The 19395-nt window shown below is 47.4% G+C and overlaps 1 protein-coding gene across 12 annotated transcripts; it reads left to right on the forward strand.

Moving 5' to 3' along the window:
• Positions 1 to 3718: 3718 nt before the first annotated feature.
• On the forward strand, positions 3719 to 19006 carry Sf1 (splicing factor 1). Of its 12 annotated transcripts, none has more exons than XM_034636892.2 (14): positions 3719 to 4498; positions 5989 to 6117; positions 9404 to 9479; positions 12476 to 12628; positions 12817 to 12906; positions 13241 to 13424; positions 13693 to 13808; positions 13906 to 14013; positions 15319 to 15499; positions 15762 to 16035; positions 16369 to 16428; positions 16543 to 16722; positions 17467 to 17671; positions 18106 to 19006. In XM_034636892.2, exons 1-14 carry the CDS (start codon positions 4117 to 4119, stop codon positions 18233 to 18235), a joined length of 2268 nt encoding a protein of 755 aa, XP_034492783.2. In that variant the 5' UTR covers positions 3719 to 4116; the 3' UTR covers positions 18236 to 19006. The 12 variants fall into 12 exon arrangements, with proteins under 12 accessions (XP_034492783.2, XP_027800493.2, XP_034492782.2 ...); XM_027944706.3 differs by having other exon boundaries at positions 3720 to 4147; XM_027944692.3 differs by lacking the exon at positions 17467 to 17671.
• Positions 19007 to 19395: the final 389 nt, after the last annotated feature.

The following is a 19395-nucleotide window of genomic DNA, read 5'->3' on the forward strand; positions in this document are numbered from 1 at the left end:
ATTACAGAGTCAAGATAAATTAAATCACTGGCCATGTGATTAAACTCAATCTCCAGCCCCTTTCGCCTCCCTGGCTGAGATGATAGGTTTTTTTATTATTATTTTTTTAACATTTATTCTTTAGTTGTAGGTGGACACAATACCTTTATTTAGTTTTTATGTGGTGCTGAGGATCGAACCCAGTGCCTCATGCATGCTAGGTGATCACTTTTCCTCTGAGCCACAACCCCAGCCCCCCCCCCCTTTAATATTTATTTTTTAGTTGTAGTTGGACATAATACCTTTATTTTTAATGCGGTGCTGAGGATCCCAGGGCCTCGCACATGCAAGGAGCACAAGCAAGGCGAGTACTCTATGGCTGAGCCACAATCCCAGCCAGAGAGGTGAAGCTATCTCAGGGCTCTCAAGACTGACAATGGGTCCCTTTGTTAGCATTAATCCAGGTAGGGTCCCAAGAGGCTTACTTTGAGCAACAAAAGGCACTCCTGTCAGGAAATTCCAAGAATGTTTGAAGTTCTGTGTCAGGAATGGCAGATAAAGGCCAGATGTGTATTTTTTTCCCCCCTCTATCACATTGTTCTTTAAAACCAGGAGCATCTGTCTGACATCTGTGTGTAGTTCTGGCCCCTACAGCTCAGAAGATATCCCATTAAAACCAACTATGGGGCTGGGGTTTTGACTCAGTGGTAGAGCACTGGCCTAGCACATGTGAAGCACTGGGTTTGATGCTCAGCACCACATTAAAAAAAAATAATAATAATAAAGGTATCCACCTACAACTAAAAAAAAACCCAAAAAATTAAAAAAAAAAAAAACAACTATGCAACCAGGCATGAGTGACCAATGCTTGTAATCCCAGTGACTCTGGAGACTGAGGCAGAAGGATCCCAAGGCCAACCTCAGCAACTTAGGCTCTAACCAGCTTCGTGAGACCCAGTCTCAATAAAAAAAAAAAAGGATGGAGGTATGTCTCAGTGGTTAAGTGCCCTTGGGTTCAATCCCTGGTACCACGGAGGGGGCATGCTTTTTAGATATTTCAAGATAATGTTATAACTGTAACAAAAGTAGAAATTCATAATAAAAATAATCAAAATATTTTAATTTGGTAATTTAAAAATACTCAAAAAAAATCCTGGCTCAAAAGAGGCAATTAAGCTGAAATAACCAGAAAGCGTGAAAATGACTGCCCCATGGGATAGTCACAGCTGCAGCCCTGATGTTCATTATTTATTAGCTGTTATTTGTGTATTTTTCTTTTCCGTTGTTAGGCTATGATTTTTCTTCATTTACTGTAGCATCCAACATGTTTTGCACTCAATAGCTGCTCAGACATCAAATGGCTCTTCCCTCCTCCAGAGAACTTGTATTTACAGTATAATTTTTCCTTCTCTCCATTTTCAAAATAGATGATTTTAAACTGGGGATTGAACCCAGTGCACTTTACCACTGAGCCACATGCCCAGCCCTTGTTTTTATTTTGAGACTCGGCCTCACTAAGTTGCTGAAGCTGGCTTTTGACTTGCCATACTCCCGCCTCAGTCTCCCGAATACCTGGGTTTACAGATGTGCACCACCCATCCCTTACCAATGACAGGGGATGTGCTGTGCAACTCTCAGTAGCTTTCTCTATACAGTCAGCTACCTACTCGTTCCCCATCATGGATTCAGCCAACTTTGGATGGAAAATATTCAGGAAAAAAGAAAATACAGTAGAGTGTAACAGCTACTGGCATAGCATTTACATTCTGTTAGGTACGAGAGGTCATCTAGAGATAAATTATACATGAGGATATGCACAAGTTATACACAAAGTCTATACCATTTTGCATAATCTGAGCAACCACAGATTTTATATCCCAGTGGGGTTCTGTAACTGAGGGGTAGTACAAACATGCACACACACACACATATAGGGTTTTGTTTTTGTTTTTTTTGGTGGTGCTAGGGATTGAACCCAGGGCTTTGTGCAGGCCAGGTAACACTTACCAACATATCCCCAGCCCCCACATATAGGCTTTTTGTTTTGCAAAGACAAGATTATGTGATATGTACTTCTTTAGTAATACATCACAGAAATCCCTTAGTCTACTGGTATTGATAAACAGCTTTTCAAGGCTGCCTAAGAGTCCAATTTATGAATATTGAGGGAAACCCACTGTTTCAAATTTTGACCATTACAATGATGTAGTAAATGTAGAGGACTTTGAACACATTTTATAATCACTTGTCTTATTTTTGAGGGCAGATTGCCAGCAGTGCGATGCTGAATTGAAAGGTTTTGTACTTTTTGAAAGTGTTTTGGAAAGTGTGTTGTTTTTTTTTTTGAGACAGGGTCTATTTGATCTATTTACCCAGGCTAGTCTCCAACTCCTGGACTCCACCTGCCTCAACCTCCCAAGTGCTGGAAAAATAGGTGCTTGTCCTGGTGCCCAGCTCTCAAAAGAGATCACATTTCCTTTCCTTTTTCTTTGTTTTGCTGGTCATGAATCTAGTGTCTCACTCTTGTCTGGCATGATTCTACCACAGAGCTACATCCCAAGCCCACTTCCCTTTAAATTTATTTTTATGGGGTGCTGGGAATGAAACCAAGACTCTTCTGTGAACTAGGCAAGCACTGTGCTACTGAGTTACATCTCCATTTTGAGACAAAGTCTTGCTAAACTGCTCAAGCTGGCCTCAAATTTGCAATTTTCCTGCCTCAGTCTCTCGTGGTGGGGATTACAAGCATTTGCCACCATGTCCTTCCCAATATTGGCTTTTATCTGTAAAATGTGCTAACCGGCCCCCCCCCCCCGGTGACTTTTACATACAATTTTAATTTTTTGCTTATCAAGAATATCTTTTTCCTGGGGCTGGGGTTGTGGCTCAGCGGTAGAGTGCTCGCCTAGCACGTGCGAGGCCCTGGGTTCGATCCTCAGCATCACGTAAAAATAATAAATAGAATAAAGGTATTGTATTCAACTACTATTGAAAAATAATGTATAAAAAAACCGAATATCTTTTTCCTGTCCTTGTAGTCCCTCCGCCCCACCCCACCTTTACTTACTTCCTTGGTACTAGGGATTGAACCCAGGGGCGATTTACCATGTGCTGCCTTCCCAGCCCTTTTAGTTTGGAGATTGGCCTTGGAATATGTGATCCTTCTGCCTCAGCTTCCCAAGTAGTTAGGATTGCAGAAGTGCGCCAACACCACGCCCGGCTCTGACACTGTTTTGAATCCTTCCACAAGGATACCCTATTTTATAGCCCTATTAGTTTTTTTCATAGAAAACAGGAAGTCCCTTCCACCTGCGGCGTCAACAGATCCGGTTTGCCTAGAGCCTGCCCCTCCTCCGCTCGGGCCCCACTATTCCCGGTTACCACAGGAACAAGGACTGACGTCACGTAAGGCTTCCGCTCCAGATCCAAGGGTCTCCAGTGGAGGAAGAAGCGGAGAGGCCGCTTTGCCCTGATGTACGCGTGCGCACTCTCTGCCCCACCCCTCCCCCGCCGCAACTCTCGTTCTGACCCGGGCTTTTCCGCCGCGACTTCTCGTCTAATCCCGGCTCAACTGCTCCCTGGGGGAGGAGAGTGGAGAGAGGCTCCAAGTAGAGTCAGCCAATCACACGACACTACGAGGCAAACGAGATTGATTGACTCCATCACCTGCAGCCAATGAGGGAGTTCTCTGGCCCTACGTCATAGAGTTTGCCCCATCCTATCCCCTCTTTCCTGGCCTGCGAGCTCAGTCCGCGCAGTAACAAATGGAAGTGCGCGCTGCGACACCTCCCAGCCCACCGGGGTCCGCCGCCATTTCCTCGCCTGGCCTAACGGTTTGGCCAATCGCAGCGCGCATCAAGAAGGACTAGCGCTCCGCCAATCGGAGGCCGCCGGCTTCGACCCCTTGCCTCTGCCCGGCCCAATCCAGGCCGCGGCCCCGTCGCCCCCAACCCGCCCCCGCGGCACTCTCTCTCCTCCCTCTTTGTGCGTCTCGCGCCGCCGCCGCCCGCCGCGTGAGAGGACGGGCTCCGCGCGCTCCTCGGCAGCGTAGTCGGGTCCCCTCCCCCCCGGAAGGTTCGCGAAGGAGAAGCCGCCGCCGAGGAAGAGCCGCCGCCGGTGCCGGTCCCCGGGGGCGCCATGGCGACCGGAGCGAACGCCACGCCGCTGGGTAAGCTGGGGCCCGCCGGCCTCCCCCCGCTTCCCGGGCCCAAAGGGGGCTTCGATCCGGGGCCTCCGCCCGCGCCTGGGGCGGGGCTGCTGGCGCCCGGGCCGCCGCCGCCCCCGGGCTCGATGGGAGCCCTGACCGTGGCCTTCCCCTTCGCGGCGCTACCGCCGCCACCGCCGCCGCCGCCGCCCCCCCCGCCTCCCCAGCAGCCGCCGCCGCCGCCACCGCCGCCGTCCCCTGGCGCCTCGTACCCGCCGCCGCAGCCGCCCCCCGCGCCGTCGCTCTACCAGCGCGTGTCGCCGCCGCAGCCGCCGCGTCAGGACCAGCAGCCGGGCCCGGCCGGCGGCGGAGGAGGTGAGTCGGGCCGACAGCGCGAGAGGCGTCGCGCGGACCGGCCCGGCCCGGCCCGGCCCGGCCGGCGGAGGGGCGCGCTGCGGCGGCGACGGCGGCTGCACGCGGCAGGGGCGCGCGCGCGCGCGCGCGCGCACGGGGAGGCCCAGGCGGAGGCGCCCCAGGGTGCGCGCGGCCTGGTTCACGGGGCCTCGAGCGCGCTTGCGCGCCGGGGAGGGCGGGGGAGGAAGGGCGGGAGGTGCGCAGGCGCAGCGTGGCTGCGGCCTTGGGCCGCCCAAACCAAAGGACCTGGGGTCCACGCAGGTGCAGAGTGTAAGGGTGAAGGCTGGGGAGGGGTTCACTGACGACGAGGAGCAGCTCCCATTCTGGTCTTAGAGGAATCTATTTTTTTACAATAAACTGTGTTTCCACTAATGTGGAAGAGGTTGGAAGGCTTCAGGTGGTGATTGGGTCCGATCTTTTTTGGCACTTGATTTTCCTTTATTTACCCTAAGATTTCTCAGTGTGATCAGTTTTCCACTTAGTTTTAAAAAGGGTTTCTCTCTGGGCTTGTACCCTTTGGAAGTATACGTACGACGTGCTACGTGTAGGGAAATGGCATGTATCGGGGAATGAGAGTTTGTGTCTTGTTGAATTTGGTATTTAAGAGTTCTGATCCTGTCGGCCCAACTGATCAGGGAAATTGAATGCTAGTCTGGGCTGCACCTTTTTCCTGGTGAAAAAATCAGGCTTTTTCATTTAGTAATTTGGTTTGGTTGTGCTCTGATCTCTTTAGAGGCTGATTCCTTTTTTTGTGGTGCTAGAGATTGAACCCAGGGCCCTTGTGCATGTGGGGCAAGCACTCTACCAACTAAGCTATATCCCCAGCCCCCTGATCTCTTTAGAAAGGTGACTGGGACAGGGGGAGGTAGAATTGGGAAGAGCCGGCAGTTCTCAGTACTGCTTTATAGACTAATTCTTCAGTCTTGTCTCTGCTGGACCATTAGTCATTTGTAAATAATAGTGTATGTGTTTATAATACTTTATATGGAACTTGGGTTCCATACCCATCACTGGAAAAAAGTTGTTCACATGCTTTACAGTGTTCTTCTAAACAAACAAACAAAAAAATGTGTGTATGTATATGTTTTTTAGTTGTTGATGGATCTTTTATTCATTCATTTACATGCAGTGCTGAGAATCAAACCCTGTGCCTCACACAAGCTAGGCAAGGGCTCTACCACTGAGCCACAACCCCAGCCCTTCTAGAAAAAATTTTGAAATGTGAAATATCAACTTTCCTGACCCAGAACCAAGTACCCTTGTAGTGGCCATGTTTTCATCTCTGACCTTTGAAGTTTGTTTTTCCATTCTTTGCCATTTAAATCTTAAGTGGAGTTCTCAGTTTCAGAGTGTGCTGACATTCTGCGTATATATCCTAAGAAACCTGAATTGCCTGTTGGTAATACTGTGCAGGCTTATATTTGCACCTGATGGTCTTTGTCTGCCTTTAGACTTCCCAAGTAAGAAGCGGAAACGGAGCAGATGGAATCAAGATACAATGGAACAGAAGACAGTGATTCCAGGAATGCCTACTGTTATTCCCCCTGGACTTACTCGGGAACAAGAAAGAGCTTACATAGGTAAATACACGTTCTGTATCCAAGTGTATTTTTAGATGATTATTTATTCTGAGTGCTATATCTGTGGAAAGTCCTATTTTTTTTTATTATTATTATTATTGTTATAGAGACAAGATATGGTCAGATGTATTCTCATGTCATTGGTATAATGTCAGGTTTTGCTCAGCAAGTGTTGCATTTGTAGTTCCTTGTTTTGGTCTGTTCATAACAGCAGTGTTCTCCACGAGTGCCAGGAAGGGTCGAGGGCCCCATTTAGGAATGAGAATAGTCCCCATTCCAGCAGCCCACCTTTTTCAGCTGCTGTTCATTACCAGTTAGTTGGTGAGGTGAGTGTCTTGTCTGCCTCTCTGGACAGGCCCCAGTGGAGAACACTGCAGGTATTGTAAACCAAGTACCTTTTTCACAGCATGGCCTTTCACCATAATTTCATATTTCTCCCTTTCCCTAAAATGTGGTTTTACTTTTTATAGGTTCTTTCTGAAAAGGAAAAAAACAAAAACAAAAACTCAGTTTGAACAGTGTTCCTTGACAGTGTGTTTACAGTTCACCCCTTTTTACCATTTTCTTGAATTTAACCTTCCCTTCAGCATCTTCTGGTTTGGCCTCTGGAGAGCTGTCTTAAGATGAAGGCTCTTGTATTTACTTCTAAAGAACTCTGCTGGGAAGGGGATATTGCTTGATACACAGTAAAAAGTGGTAGCTTTCCCCTTGATATTTCACGACTATCCACAGTGGGATTGAAACTAACCTCAAAATTACTTTAAGAAAATAATACAAGGTCTAATGCAATCTTTATATACTTGTCCAACTGTCTCAGAAAGTATGCTTGATAACATATCCTACTAATCAAGTAAACATCTCTCTCTTTGCCCTCTCACCCCCTTGGGAGGAAATTAGGGCAAAGACATCTTAGGCTTTATGAGGCTGTGGCCTTCCCATAAAAGCTTCAAGGCCCCATGGCTTAATTTTGGAGAGGGTTTTAATTTTGTGGTTTTTATATTATTGCGGGGAGGTGCTTTGTTTCTGGTACTAGGGATTGGACACCCGAGCATTTTCTGTTTCTGAATTACATCCCAAGCCTTTTCTTTAACTTTATTTTTTTAAATTAGTTATTATTTTGGGTACTGAGGGTTGAACCCAGGGGCGCTTAACCTTTGAGCCACATTCCCAGCCCTTTTTTATATTTTATTTAGAGACAGGGTCTCACTGAGTTACTTTAATTAAATTGCTGAGGCTGTTCTTGAATCTGTAGTCCTGCCTCAGCCTCCTGAGTTGCTTGGATTAGAGGTGTATACCACTGTGCCTGTCTTCTTTAACTTTATTTTGAAACGGGGTCTCATTAAGTTGGAGAGACTGGCTTTGAATTTAAAGTCTTCCTGCCTCAGCCTCTTGAGTTGCTGGAGTCTTAGGTGTATGCCACTGTATCCAGTAATTGTTGAGAATTTTGAGGTATTATAATTCTGTATGATTTGAGGATTTAACCCAGGGGTCCTTTACCATTGAGTTACACCTCCAGGCCCTTTTTAAATTTTGAGACAGGATATCATCTGCCTAGAACTTGATCCTGGCCTTGATCTTCCTGCGGTGTCCTCACTAGTTGTTGGGATTACAGGCTTTCTATCTCCTTTTTCACAGTACTACTAAGACTTTCCCCACTCTTCCTATCTACTCCAGCCTACTCACTTGTGTCTCATTAGACCAGTGTGGGACTTAACAACCTTGTGGAATGCCTCTAGTGGAGTCATAGCACAAGAATACAAGCAGACCTGAAAATGGGGACAACAGACTCATTCTTTACAACTTGATTTCCTCTCCCTGTTGGCCTCATTAATGCACTGAGCCCTAAGGGCTGTTTCTAGCCATCATCAAAGTGTAGATAGAATCCAAGCAGAGATTGGTACAGGCCTCTGATCCCAGGAAGATAGCAACACTTTTTATAATTTCAGTATCAACTATTTATTCAGCTCAGAACCCACACCCCCACAATCCACCTGAGAGGACTGCCACATCATTGACTGAAGTCAAAAGTGTCTGGCATAAAGGAACTTGCAGAGCCATGTCTTACTCGCCTTCTGTCTCTCACAGTACACAGTGTCTTGTCCAGGGTGCCCCTAATATTGTCTTTTGTATTAATGGATTTTCATTTCTTGAGAAGTTCAGTGTGAGGGTGTGGTATATATCCCTGTGTGATGTACTTCAAATTAGAAGGTATCTGGGGTTAGATGTACATTAATATATCTAGGAGCCAACTCAACTCTAATCCAACTCAGTTAGCCTTGCCCTTGATAGAGGTGCCTACTAAGAACTCTGAGATGCTGCAAAGGTAAGAAACAGGTGGTTGATTAGTTTGTTGAAGAAAGTACTCTGGCTCTGCAGTTCCTATTATTTTGGGAAATCAGCTGTGTAACATTTCCCTGGATTCTCTGGCAACTTTTGTGAAACCCTCATCTCTCTTTTGGGTACAGCCTCAGGTCAAGGCCTGAGGGCCACGTATATTCTCCTTGATCCACACTTTGCATCTTCTACATACCTACTCTACACATCAATAGCAGGTCTGAAAATAAACTCCTAGCACCTTATGCCTATTGGTGTATGAAGATAAAACATGATTTTCCATTTAATGTTTGCATAAAAACCGCAGGTATGGGAGACCTTTACTAGTAACAGGTCTGGATGTACAGAAAGTGTATGTATAAATTGCTATAAGATGTCAAATTGGTTATTGAATGTATTGCTTGTTCAGAAGTTTAAAACCTGGTCTTAATTGAAATGATATTTGCTCAACTGGTATTTTTCTTTGTCCCATGTTAATTGGGTCTCACTTTGGGCTATGTTTAATATTTCACAAAGAAAAATTAACTTCGCAAGTCTTGCCCTCAAGTAATTTGATGGGAACCAGGTACCGGTGATATCACACAATGGGTGTTGGTTTGGGGTGCCAATTGTAATAAGCAAGTGTTGGTGGGGAGGGAAAAGTGAACACCTCCTGATAATTGCTTTTGATGTTAGCCTTAGTGAACAGTCTTTATTGCTAACCCCTCTTCCAACAAACGGTTTGCTTCCTTAAGTGATAACCATTTTGAAATGAAAAAATAACCTATAGATGTAAGTGGACTTCTGCCAATAGGTGGTTGGGGGTTTTTGCCTCAATGTGTTCACTGATCAATCAATCGTCCCTTTCAAAGTCTCCGAGTTCTTCATGCTTGTTGTTGAGATTTGAGATGTTTTTTGGTAACATTGTCTTTTTTCCATCCTTTTTTTTCTTTCCTAACCTGGTTTCTTCCAGTGCAACTGCAGATAGAAGACCTGACTCGTAAACTGCGCACAGGAGACCTGGGCATCCCCCCTAACCCTGAGGACAGGTTGGGAAACAGTTTTAACCAGCTGACAGTAACGCTTTTACCTTTTTCTCAATACATTTTACTGGTGGCAACATTGTGTCAGTTCGATAAAATCCTAGTTAAAGAGACTGGTGGTCTGACCATTCTGGGGACTAGGGTTTAATTAGTAAATGTATGTGGTCAGTCAACAGTTAGAAAATTGGAGTTTTAACTAAAAAGAATAAAAAGTTACATAAAAATGGACAACTGGTTTCCAATTGGTAAGCATGTAGATTTAACCTGATTTACCCACCCTGAGGGACAGTGAGAGGTGGCCATTAACCTGCCTTTTCAGTGCCTGCTTTGGCTGCAAGTCCAGGGTGTAGTTTTTCTCACAGGTACATGATGCAGGGGTTAAGAGTATTTTTGAGCATCACTGAATTAAGCGTGGCAGAAAATTAGACCAGCTCATTGATACACTATTTCTGCTTAAGGTTTTGAGGTGGTTTTAAAAGTAGGTAAGATTTCTAACCAACTTCCTTCACTGCCAATTAATTTTCAGCCTTGGCCATTGCCTGGGGGTTTGGGGAGGGGCCAGTATATTCTTACCTCACCTGTTTTGGGAAGGCAAGCAACCAATCCTAAATTACTTTTTTTTTTTTTTTTTAAGGAATGTGGGCCTCAAACAGCTGTGGTCATGTCATTTCAGTTTATAATTTTCTCTCACCTCTAAAAAGTAAAGTTTATGTGAGGGAGATGGACTTTTTAAACTGAAATTGTATTGGCTGATCTTTGAACAGCTAACATCTGATCACTTAATAAGATAGTAAACCTTCCTCTCACTGAAATACCTCTTAGTGCATGCAGCATACTTAAAAAGACTTTGCTTTAAAAAGTAGTGTTTTTGGTTTTTGTTACCCAGTCTGGCTCATTCAGTCAGGAAGATGATAGAATGGCTTTACAAGTCACTCATGTGCATCTTTCTGCTGCCTTTTGCCAGGAAACAGCTTCGTTATTTCTCCATGTTGACTCTCTAATTTTACTTAATAAATCCGTTATATTTTTACCTGTAGATTTTGGTTGGAAGATTGTGTTATGTTATATTTCTTTTTGAAGATTTTTTTTTTTTTTTCTTTTTAAGATTTCCATTGTAGGTTATAGACCACAACTGTTTAGTTGTCTTTTTGGCCTTTTCCCCTTTAATAATGTCTACAGGTTACAGGCAATTCCTCTAAAGGATTGAGTTTTTAACAAACCTCTTTGCTTCCTGGAGAACTGGGATTAGAATTTAGTTGATGTGCCCGATGCCTATTCAGGTGAAGAAGTCCAGCCAGCCTAACCTCTAGATTATTAGCTTTTGCCTTTCACTTCCACAATTTGGGAAGAGGTTAAACTGTGAGGCCTTTAAATGGCCAGTTTGGGACTGGTACAACTTGTTCTGGTGATTAGCCAGAAGTGCTCAATTCTAGACAGCTGTGGGGTGGGCATAGAAATGTCAAGCATGTTAGAAATAAAACCAGAGCAGGATTTTTCTTCCCTTGCACTTAGTTTTGAAAGAGGCCCTAATGCCTGATTGGTTTTGCTTTTGAGCCCAGGTTGGAAGGAAATGCATAAGTTTCTTACTTTAATAAGATTATTTCTTAAGAAGGTATATCAAAATTAAGCCACTTCATATGCTATTTTGATGTTATTTAACTTGCACAGTTAAAGGTGTTTTAAAATCTCTTGTAGACCTTAATGTGTAAGATGATAGTCTAATGAGCTGGGGTATGTTTGCCTGTGTTCACTTTCACTGGATTGTGCTAACAGTTTATACAAATGCTAGAAACGGAGGTGTCATTTAGCCGTCATTAGTCATGAACAAACCTGACCTTTTATTCCATCGTGTGTGTGACGTGGTATGACATGGTTACCTTTAGGCTGAAGACAGTGGGAGCAGCCGAGTTCAGTCCTTGCTCTCCATCTAGGCAAGGTTCTCTCAACTAAACCAAGGGTGTAGGAGTCTGAACTACTTTCAGGATGTTTTTTTAATAACCTGATCCACATGGTCTTTCCCTTCTTGCAGCTGCTACTAAATTTTCATACAGAATATCAAGCTATGGTCCTTTTTGTAATCTTAACTCAGAATTCTAGGAGTGTGACTTCTCTTTTTTTATTACCGCAAAATCCAGCTGTGGTAAACTGACCATTTTATCATTACTATTTTTTTTGCTTGTAGCATCAGCATTTTACTCCTTAAAAAATGAGAGAGAATAATCTGCTTTCTGGACTTGTAAACTCTGGCGGAGAATCATAGGTTTCCCCCTTGCTGTTGGCAGGTTCAGACCCTAGACAAGTATTTGACCAAATCTGCATTTGCAGCTCTAGCAGAAGCTGCTTTAGCACTTTAACGGTTTTCTCCATCCAGACTCCCCACCTCGAACAGCCAGAAACAGGTTGTCTCCTGGGCCTTGGACACAGCCAGCCAGGCCATTGAAGGAAAAGCAGAGACGAAGCCTTGAACCATCTCTCTCCATTGTGGGGACCAAGTAGCTGCAATAGCTTGAGTCCCGGCTGCTTTGGGTGAAAGAGCTCGTGTTCACTATGTGTCAGGGGTACAAATGCTCTTCCTGATAGGCATGAGCTCTCCAAGAGAGAATGTTTCACCTAAACTCGGGTTTCTGTGGTTAACCAAGTTGGGATAGTGCATTTTTTTTCCCAAATGAAAGAAAAATTATATTTGGCAAGGAGACTCCTGTGGATGAAACTGTCCTTGCCACTTACAGTCCAGAGATTTCCCCCAAAGGACAGACTCCCCCCCACATCACTTTTAGAAACAAAACCTTTTTTTTTCCTTTCTCACACACACCCCAGTCCCCAAAATACTAAGCCAGCTTCCATTTCCCCATTCCACACGATCTCAAATAGCACACGTTATGGTCGGTTCCTCCGAAGAGTGTTAGGGTCTGAGAGGCAGAGGGGCTGGGGAAGACTGTTATAGTCCATGTGGGACTGAGGGAAGTAGGGACAGAGCAGTAACGGGGGTCTGTTTCCCACAGGTCCCCTTCCCCTGAGCCCATCTACAATAGTGAGGGGAAGCGACTTAACACCAGAGAGTTCCGTACCCGCAAAAAGCTGGAAGAGGAGCGGCACAACCTCATCACAGAGATGGTTGCCCTCAACCCTGATTTCAAGCCACCTGCAGATTATAAGTAAGCAGAGGGACTAGGTCCCTTGGGACAAGGTTACATGCCTGTCAAATGTGACCTGCTGGGGCAGTTTTGGTACTACTCACCACTTGTACAAGCTCACCCATAAATAATACTGGTGTTTAGTTTTAGAAAAACTGGGTGATCTCATCTGGAAATGTGCAGAGTTGGTGACTGTCTTTCTTTTTTAGACCTCCAGCAACACGTGTGAGTGATAAAGTAATGATCCCTCAAGATGAGTATCCAGAAATCAACTTTGTTGGGCTACTAATTGGGCCCAGGTGAGTAATCACTAGCTTATTGGGGTATAGAATTCCTTAGAGCCTAGATGTGTCTCCTTGTGCCTAATTGGGGTGCCATTCATTGGTTTTGTTTTAGTAAGGCATTGACTTTGGCTGAACTAGGCCATTCTGTGAGAACTCTTGTCAATATTCTCTTTTTACTTCAGAGAAAGAAAATCCTCAGATTCGCTGTGACTAGCTTTACCTTAAAGGGCACAGAGTTTTCAGTGGGAAAATTTGATTCTCTATAGTTGTAGTTTTCCATCAATTTGCACCCAGCCCAGCCTCTGTCGAGTGTGAACTTGAGTATTAACTAAATCCTTTATGCCTCTAGAGGGAACACCCTGAAGAATATTGAGAAGGAGTGTAACGCCAAGATCATGATCCGGGGGAAAGGGTCTGTGAAAGAAGGGAAGGTTGGACGCAAAGATGGCCAGATGTTGCCAGGGGAAGATGAGCCACTTCATGCCCTAGTCACTGCCAATACAATGGAGAATGTTAAAAAGGCAGTAGAACAGGTGAGTGACGAGCCAAGAAAGGAAACCTCTTAATAGAAATCTGGGTGGTGGCCCAGGCACGTAGCACGTAGGCAGCTAGCTGCTACTCTCTCTTTTTTTTTTTTTTTGTACTGGGGATTGAATCCAGGGGCACTTTTCCACTGAGCTAAGTCCCCAACCCTTTTTACTTTACAATAGGATCTCACTAAGTTACAGGGACTGATCTCAGCCTCCTGAGTCATTGGGATTACAGTTATGCATGACTAACTTCTCGTTGTGTCTTCACTAGATCAGAAACATCCTGAAGCAAGGTATTGAGACCCCAGAGGACCAGAATGATCTACGGAAGATGCAGCTTCGAGAATTGGCTCGCTTGAATGGTACCCTTCGGGAAGATGATAACAGGTAGTGATCAGTTGAGAGGAGTGTGCAGAGACCTGAAGAAGCTGTGCAAGTGGAGAGGGTGTTCACAGCCTTTGAGTTGATTTTCTCTTCTCAACAGAATCTTAAGACCCTGGCAGAGCTCAGAGACCCGCAGCATTACCAATACTACAGTGTGTACTAAGTGTGGAGGAGCTGGCCACATTGCTTCAGATTGCAAGTTTCAAAGGTGAGGGACTAGCTGTTCTATGGGTTTTCTGGTAACCAGTGACATAGAAGATAGTTCTCTTTAGCACATGGTTGGGTGATGGTGTGATTGATAAAACTGAGAAGGATTAGAAACAATCTTACAGAACAACTCTGTTTTATTGTTTGTCTTGTGTCCAAGAAAACCAAAAGGTTTCTATTCTGATTATTTAGTACTAGGGATTGAACCTCAGGGGAATTTTTATCACTGAACTATATCCCCTGTCCTTTTTTATTTTGAGAGGGTCTTGCTGAGTTGCTGAGGCTGGCCTCAAACATGGCATCCTCTTGCAAGTCACCAGGATTATAGGTGTGTGCCACAGGCCCAGATTGGTTATTATAATGTTTTCACTGAGGCTCAATATTAGTTCACTGCCTTTGCTGCTTAAAGATTTGTTCAAAGCTGGCAGGAGGCTGAGGCAGAGGATCTCAAGTTCAAGGGTCCAAGCAACTTAACTGAGATCCTTTCTAAGAATTTCAAAGAATAGGACTGAGGTTGTAGCTCAGTGGTAGAGCACTTGCCTAGCATGTGTGAGGCACTGGGTTTGATTTTCACTTAGCACCACATAAAAATAAAGGTATTGTGTCCATGTACAACTAAAAAATATTTTTCAAAATTTGGGGGCCAGGCACGCTGGTGCACACCTGAAATCCCAGCGGTAGGAGAATCGAGAGTTCAAAGCCAGCCTCAGCAATTTAGTGAGGCACTAAGCAACTTGGTAAGAACTTGTCTCTAATAAAATACAAAATAGGGATGGAGAATGTGGCTCAGTGGTGGTGCTCTGGAGTTCAATCCCTGGTACCCCCCCCCAAAAAAAAAAAAAAAAAAACAACTTGGGGATATAGCTTGGTGGCAGACAATCCCTGAGTTCAATCCCTAGTATCAAAAACAAACAAAACAAAACTGACTACAGAATTTGACTATTTGTAAATCAGCCCTTGACACCAGCATTTCTCTAAGGCTTTGTTAAGGTTCTTTTTGGCAGTTGCCTAGTCTTGGAGAGACTTTCTTTCTTTCATAATGGGCAAGTAGGATTTGATGAAACTGGAGAGGGTGAACCTGTGTTCTTATGACTATCAGGGGCCTGGTGCTTCCTCACCAGTTCTCTTGGCCCAGGGCTTCTGCTGTGGCAGACACTGGCGCTCTAGATGAGGAAATGGCCCTGAACCAAGGAGCTGGTAGGACTGTTTACACTACATGCCTAGTAAGAGGTTAGAAAGAAAGGGTGATCTGAGGGCTGAATCTTCAAAGCTTCCCCTGCTCTCTGTATCCCCCACCCCACTTCAGGCCTGGTGACCCCCAGTCAGCTCAGGATAAAGCACGGATGGATAAAGAATATTTGTCCTTGATGGCTGAACTTGGGGAAGCTCCTGTCCCAGCATCTGTGGGCTCCACCTCTGGGCCTGCGACCACACCCTTGGCTAGTGCACCTCGGCCTGCTGCTCCTGCCAACAACCCGCCTCCACCGGTGAGCCTTGGGGGAGGGTTCTTTTGGCCTGGTCCCCTAGTCTCTTCCTCAGAGACTGGAAGCTATGGCCAAGTGCTTTGGGTGGAGCTGAGTGATGGACATGGATGGCAACATTGTTCTTCCGGAATGTCTGGCCAGTGGGGGACTTCTTACTTTGGGAGGCCTCTTGTGCTTTTATCCTGGTCCTATGGCATAGCTGGAAGAACAGTGTTGCCATCAGGGGGAGCAGACAGGGACGTTGGCCGGAAATGCTCTCACGTAGTCTCTCATGTCCACCACCCAGAGCCGCCCACCCTGGATGAATTCTGGCCCTTCAGAGAGTCGGCCTTATCATGGCATGCATGGAGGTGGTCCTGGCGGGCCTGGAGGTGGCCCCCACAGCTTCCCACACCCATTACCCAGCCTGACAGGTGGGCATGGTGGACATCCCATGCAGCACAACCCAAATGGACCCCCACCCCCTTGGATGCAGCCACCGCCACCACCGATGAACCAGGGCCCCCACCCACCTGGGCACCATGGCCCTCCTCCAATGGGTAAGTAAGTGTCAGACCAGAAACCTTGGGGCTCTGGGGTAAGCACGGGCTTCTGTCAGGGTCCCTGTGAGCTGAAAACAGCTCTCACAATGGCTTACTAGTGCACTGGGCCTACTGGCCTTGCCAAGTCTTGGGTTCTAGAAGGAGCAAGACTATCTGAGTAAGAAGTGCCTTGTGCATGGGGAGGTCCAGCACTGCCTCCATATGAAGACTTTTCAGAGCTGCTGTCTCAAGGGTAGTATTCAAGCTATGTGACTGAGGAAGATGTTGGGGGGTGTCTTCCCTGGCTGGTTCAAATGTCCTGCTAAGTCCCTGCTCTTTCCTTCCATCAAGATCAGTACCTGGGAAGTACGCCTGTGGGCTCTGGGGTCTATCGCCTGCATCAAGGAAAAGGTAATATTGTCTGCTTGCTGTGGGTCTCCACCTAAGTCTGTGTTAAGTAAGCAGGGGCTCTGGCCCAGGTCCCCTCCTTCCCTGAGGCCTCACCCTTCTTTGACCTACCTGCAGGTATGATGCCGCCGCCGCCTATGGGCATGATGCCGCCACCGCCGCCGCCTCCCAGTGGGCAGCCCCCGCCCCCTCCCTCTGGTCCTCTTCCCCCATGGCAGCAGCAGCAGCAGCAGCCTCCGCCACCCCCTCCGCCCAGCAGCAGTATGGCTTCCAGTACCCCCTTGCCATGGCAGCAAAGTGAGTGCAATATTTTGGGCTTGTGGGGGTGGGTGGGACAAGGGTTGGGGTTTAGAACAATAAGACCTCATAGCTCACACACCTTGGGAAGAGACTCGCTCTCGGCTGGGGGATTTGGGAGGCAGAAATGGAAGGGGCCGCCTGGCCCTGGGGGTGTCTTGGGGAGGAAAGCTGATGTTTGGTGTGGTTGTGTCTGGGGAGAGATTTGTGGGGGTCTGGAGGGGAGCCTGCAGTTGTAGGCAGGGTATCGGAAGTCCAGGCTCTGCCAGCTGAGTGAACTGCTGGCTGGCCCGTCTTGTACATAGGGCCGAGTGGGAAGGTGCATGCTTGCTCTGGACGGGGTTGTGATTGGGCCTGAGAGACTGCAGAGAAGGGACTGGGCAGTGGGGAGAGAGCAGCTGTGGCCTTGAGGTTGAATGTGCCGTTCGGTGGTGGCGGCGGCTGGGCGGAGGGACGTCAGAGCCGGTTCTTGAGTCTGGTACTTTTCCCTCAGCCCCTCCAGGGGCATTGGTGACAAAGGGCTTATGCTGTTAAGCCCAGAGACATTGAGGCTGACCCCAGGGTAGTCCTGCCCACCCCTCCACTCCCCATCACCAGGACAGCCCTGCCCGCCCGCCCCCCACCACCGTACCGCATGCCAAGCAAGGAGCAGGCGCCCCTCGCCCCCCATCCCAAGGCAGCAGCCGCAGAGAGCCGCGGTGTGCCCCCCCGCGCGTGTGACCTTGGGCTTCTTTACCACCCCAGATACGACGACTACCACCACGAGCGCTGGCACAGGGTCCATCCCGCCATGGCAACAGCAGCAGGCGGCTGCCGCAGCTTCTCCAGGAGCCCCTCAGATGCAAGGCAACCCCACTATGGTGCCCCTGCCCCCCGGGGTCCAGCCGCCTCTGCCGCCCGGGGCCCCTCCCCCTCCGCCGCCTCCGCCACCTGGTTCCGCCGGCATGATGTATGCCCCGCCCCCTCCTCCTCCGCCTCCCATGGACCCTTCTAACTTTGTCACCATGATGGGCATGGGGGTGGCGGGCATGCCACCCTTCGGGATGCCTCCAGCTCCCCCACCGCCTCCACCACAGAACTAGACTCGTTTTTTAAGAAAATATATATTATATATAGAGAGAATTGGTCTCGTTTAAACACACGCCGAACCTCACCATATGGAGCCAGACATTGGGACGCACGCATGTGATTGTGTGTGCACGCATGTGTGTGTGTGCACGCACCGGGCTGGGCCAAGCGACTGAGAAATCGCTTGGGAACGGGCAGGATATAGTAGGGGCGCCAGCTTGGGCTCTCCTGGCGCCCCGTAGCATCGAGTGTCTTCTTTGTCTTCTTTCTCTCCTCACCCAACTCCCTTTGCCTCTCCCCAAACCGGGCCGCCAGGATCCCTCCCCGCAGCGGCGATGGCCCGAGCCATGAGAGTGAGGACTTTCCGCGCCCATTGGTGACCCTTCCAGGCAGACAGCCTCAGCAGCGCCCCTGGTGGACAGGATGGTTCGGCAAAGCAGCCTGAGTTATTTTTGTGGACGGAATCGGAACACGCTGGCTCCATATCGTGAAATTTTTATTAATTTTTTTCTTTTTCTTTTGTTATTTCCTTATCTCTTCCTTTCTTCAGACTCCGTCCAAGGAGATGCTCTCCCCGGTCTTCTGCAATTAGAATCCTTCCCTTCTCTCCATTCCTCCTTCTCCCCTTGCCAAGGAGAGGGGAGCAAATGGTTTTAGGCACAGGCTTTGACTATTAATGTTAGGCTGGGGGGGGGTCCTTTGGTTCTAAGTGTTTCAAGGGTCCATAGCCACCCCTAAAGACGTTTGTCTTAAATTCTTGAGTAGCAGTTTATCTCTGCCACCTTGTCAAAGAGACTTGTGAAGTTGCCAAGGGTGGCTTTTCATAACCATCCTGCACTCCTGCCAGCAGTAGGGACACAGCTGAAGCCACCTTGGGCTGGCCTGCCAGCCCAGAGTCCTTTCCACACCCCCCGACCACCTAAGCTGCCACAGAATCCATTTGTTCCTCTCCTTCCTGGAAGCCTTCCTCTTTTATTTTAGTCCCGAATGTCTGAATGTTTTGCAGTGTCTAGGGGTTTGAGCCCCTCGTTCTTTGTTCTGCTTCTCTCCCCGCCCCTTCCCTCTTCATGGAGTGATTATGTTGACAATAATGTGTAACGCGCGTTCTCTTCACTGGTTTATCTACAGAAATTTCTCTGGGCTTTTTTTTCGGTGTTTGATTCAACACTGCACTAAAGGGGGGTGTTCCGTTGAATAAAAGAGCAGTGTGGTTTTCTGGGTCTGTTTCTTTATTTTCTTTTAACCCTCTGCCACCACCCACAGTGGCCCCAAGGTTGCCATACTTTGTTTGTGTTCAGCATCTGGCCCCTGTTCCCCCTTCTGGAGTGAAGCCATGGGACATTAATTAAGGAAGCCTTCCACCTGCTCCCTGCGAGACTGAGTTTCCGGGAGTGGAGCGTGTGGGTGGCCCCTCCGTCTCTGTCTTGTTTCTGGTTCATGCACTGAGAACCAAGCTTATCCCATATCTCTCTCGTTTGTCCTTTTGAAGGCCTTTCCCTGGCACTTGGACCCCCACATTTGCTAAGCTCCAGTGGTGACTTGTGCCTGCAAACTGCCCCCTGACTAAGGCCCTGGGCCTGGGGGGCCATCAGCACTAAAGGTCAA

This window comes from Marmota flaviventris, chromosome 9 (genome assembly GCF_047511675.1).
Source record: "Marmota flaviventris isolate mMarFla1 chromosome 9, mMarFla1.hap1, whole genome shotgun sequence".
NCBI classification, from domain to species: domain Eukaryota; kingdom Metazoa; phylum Chordata; class Mammalia; order Rodentia; family Sciuridae; genus Marmota; species Marmota flaviventris.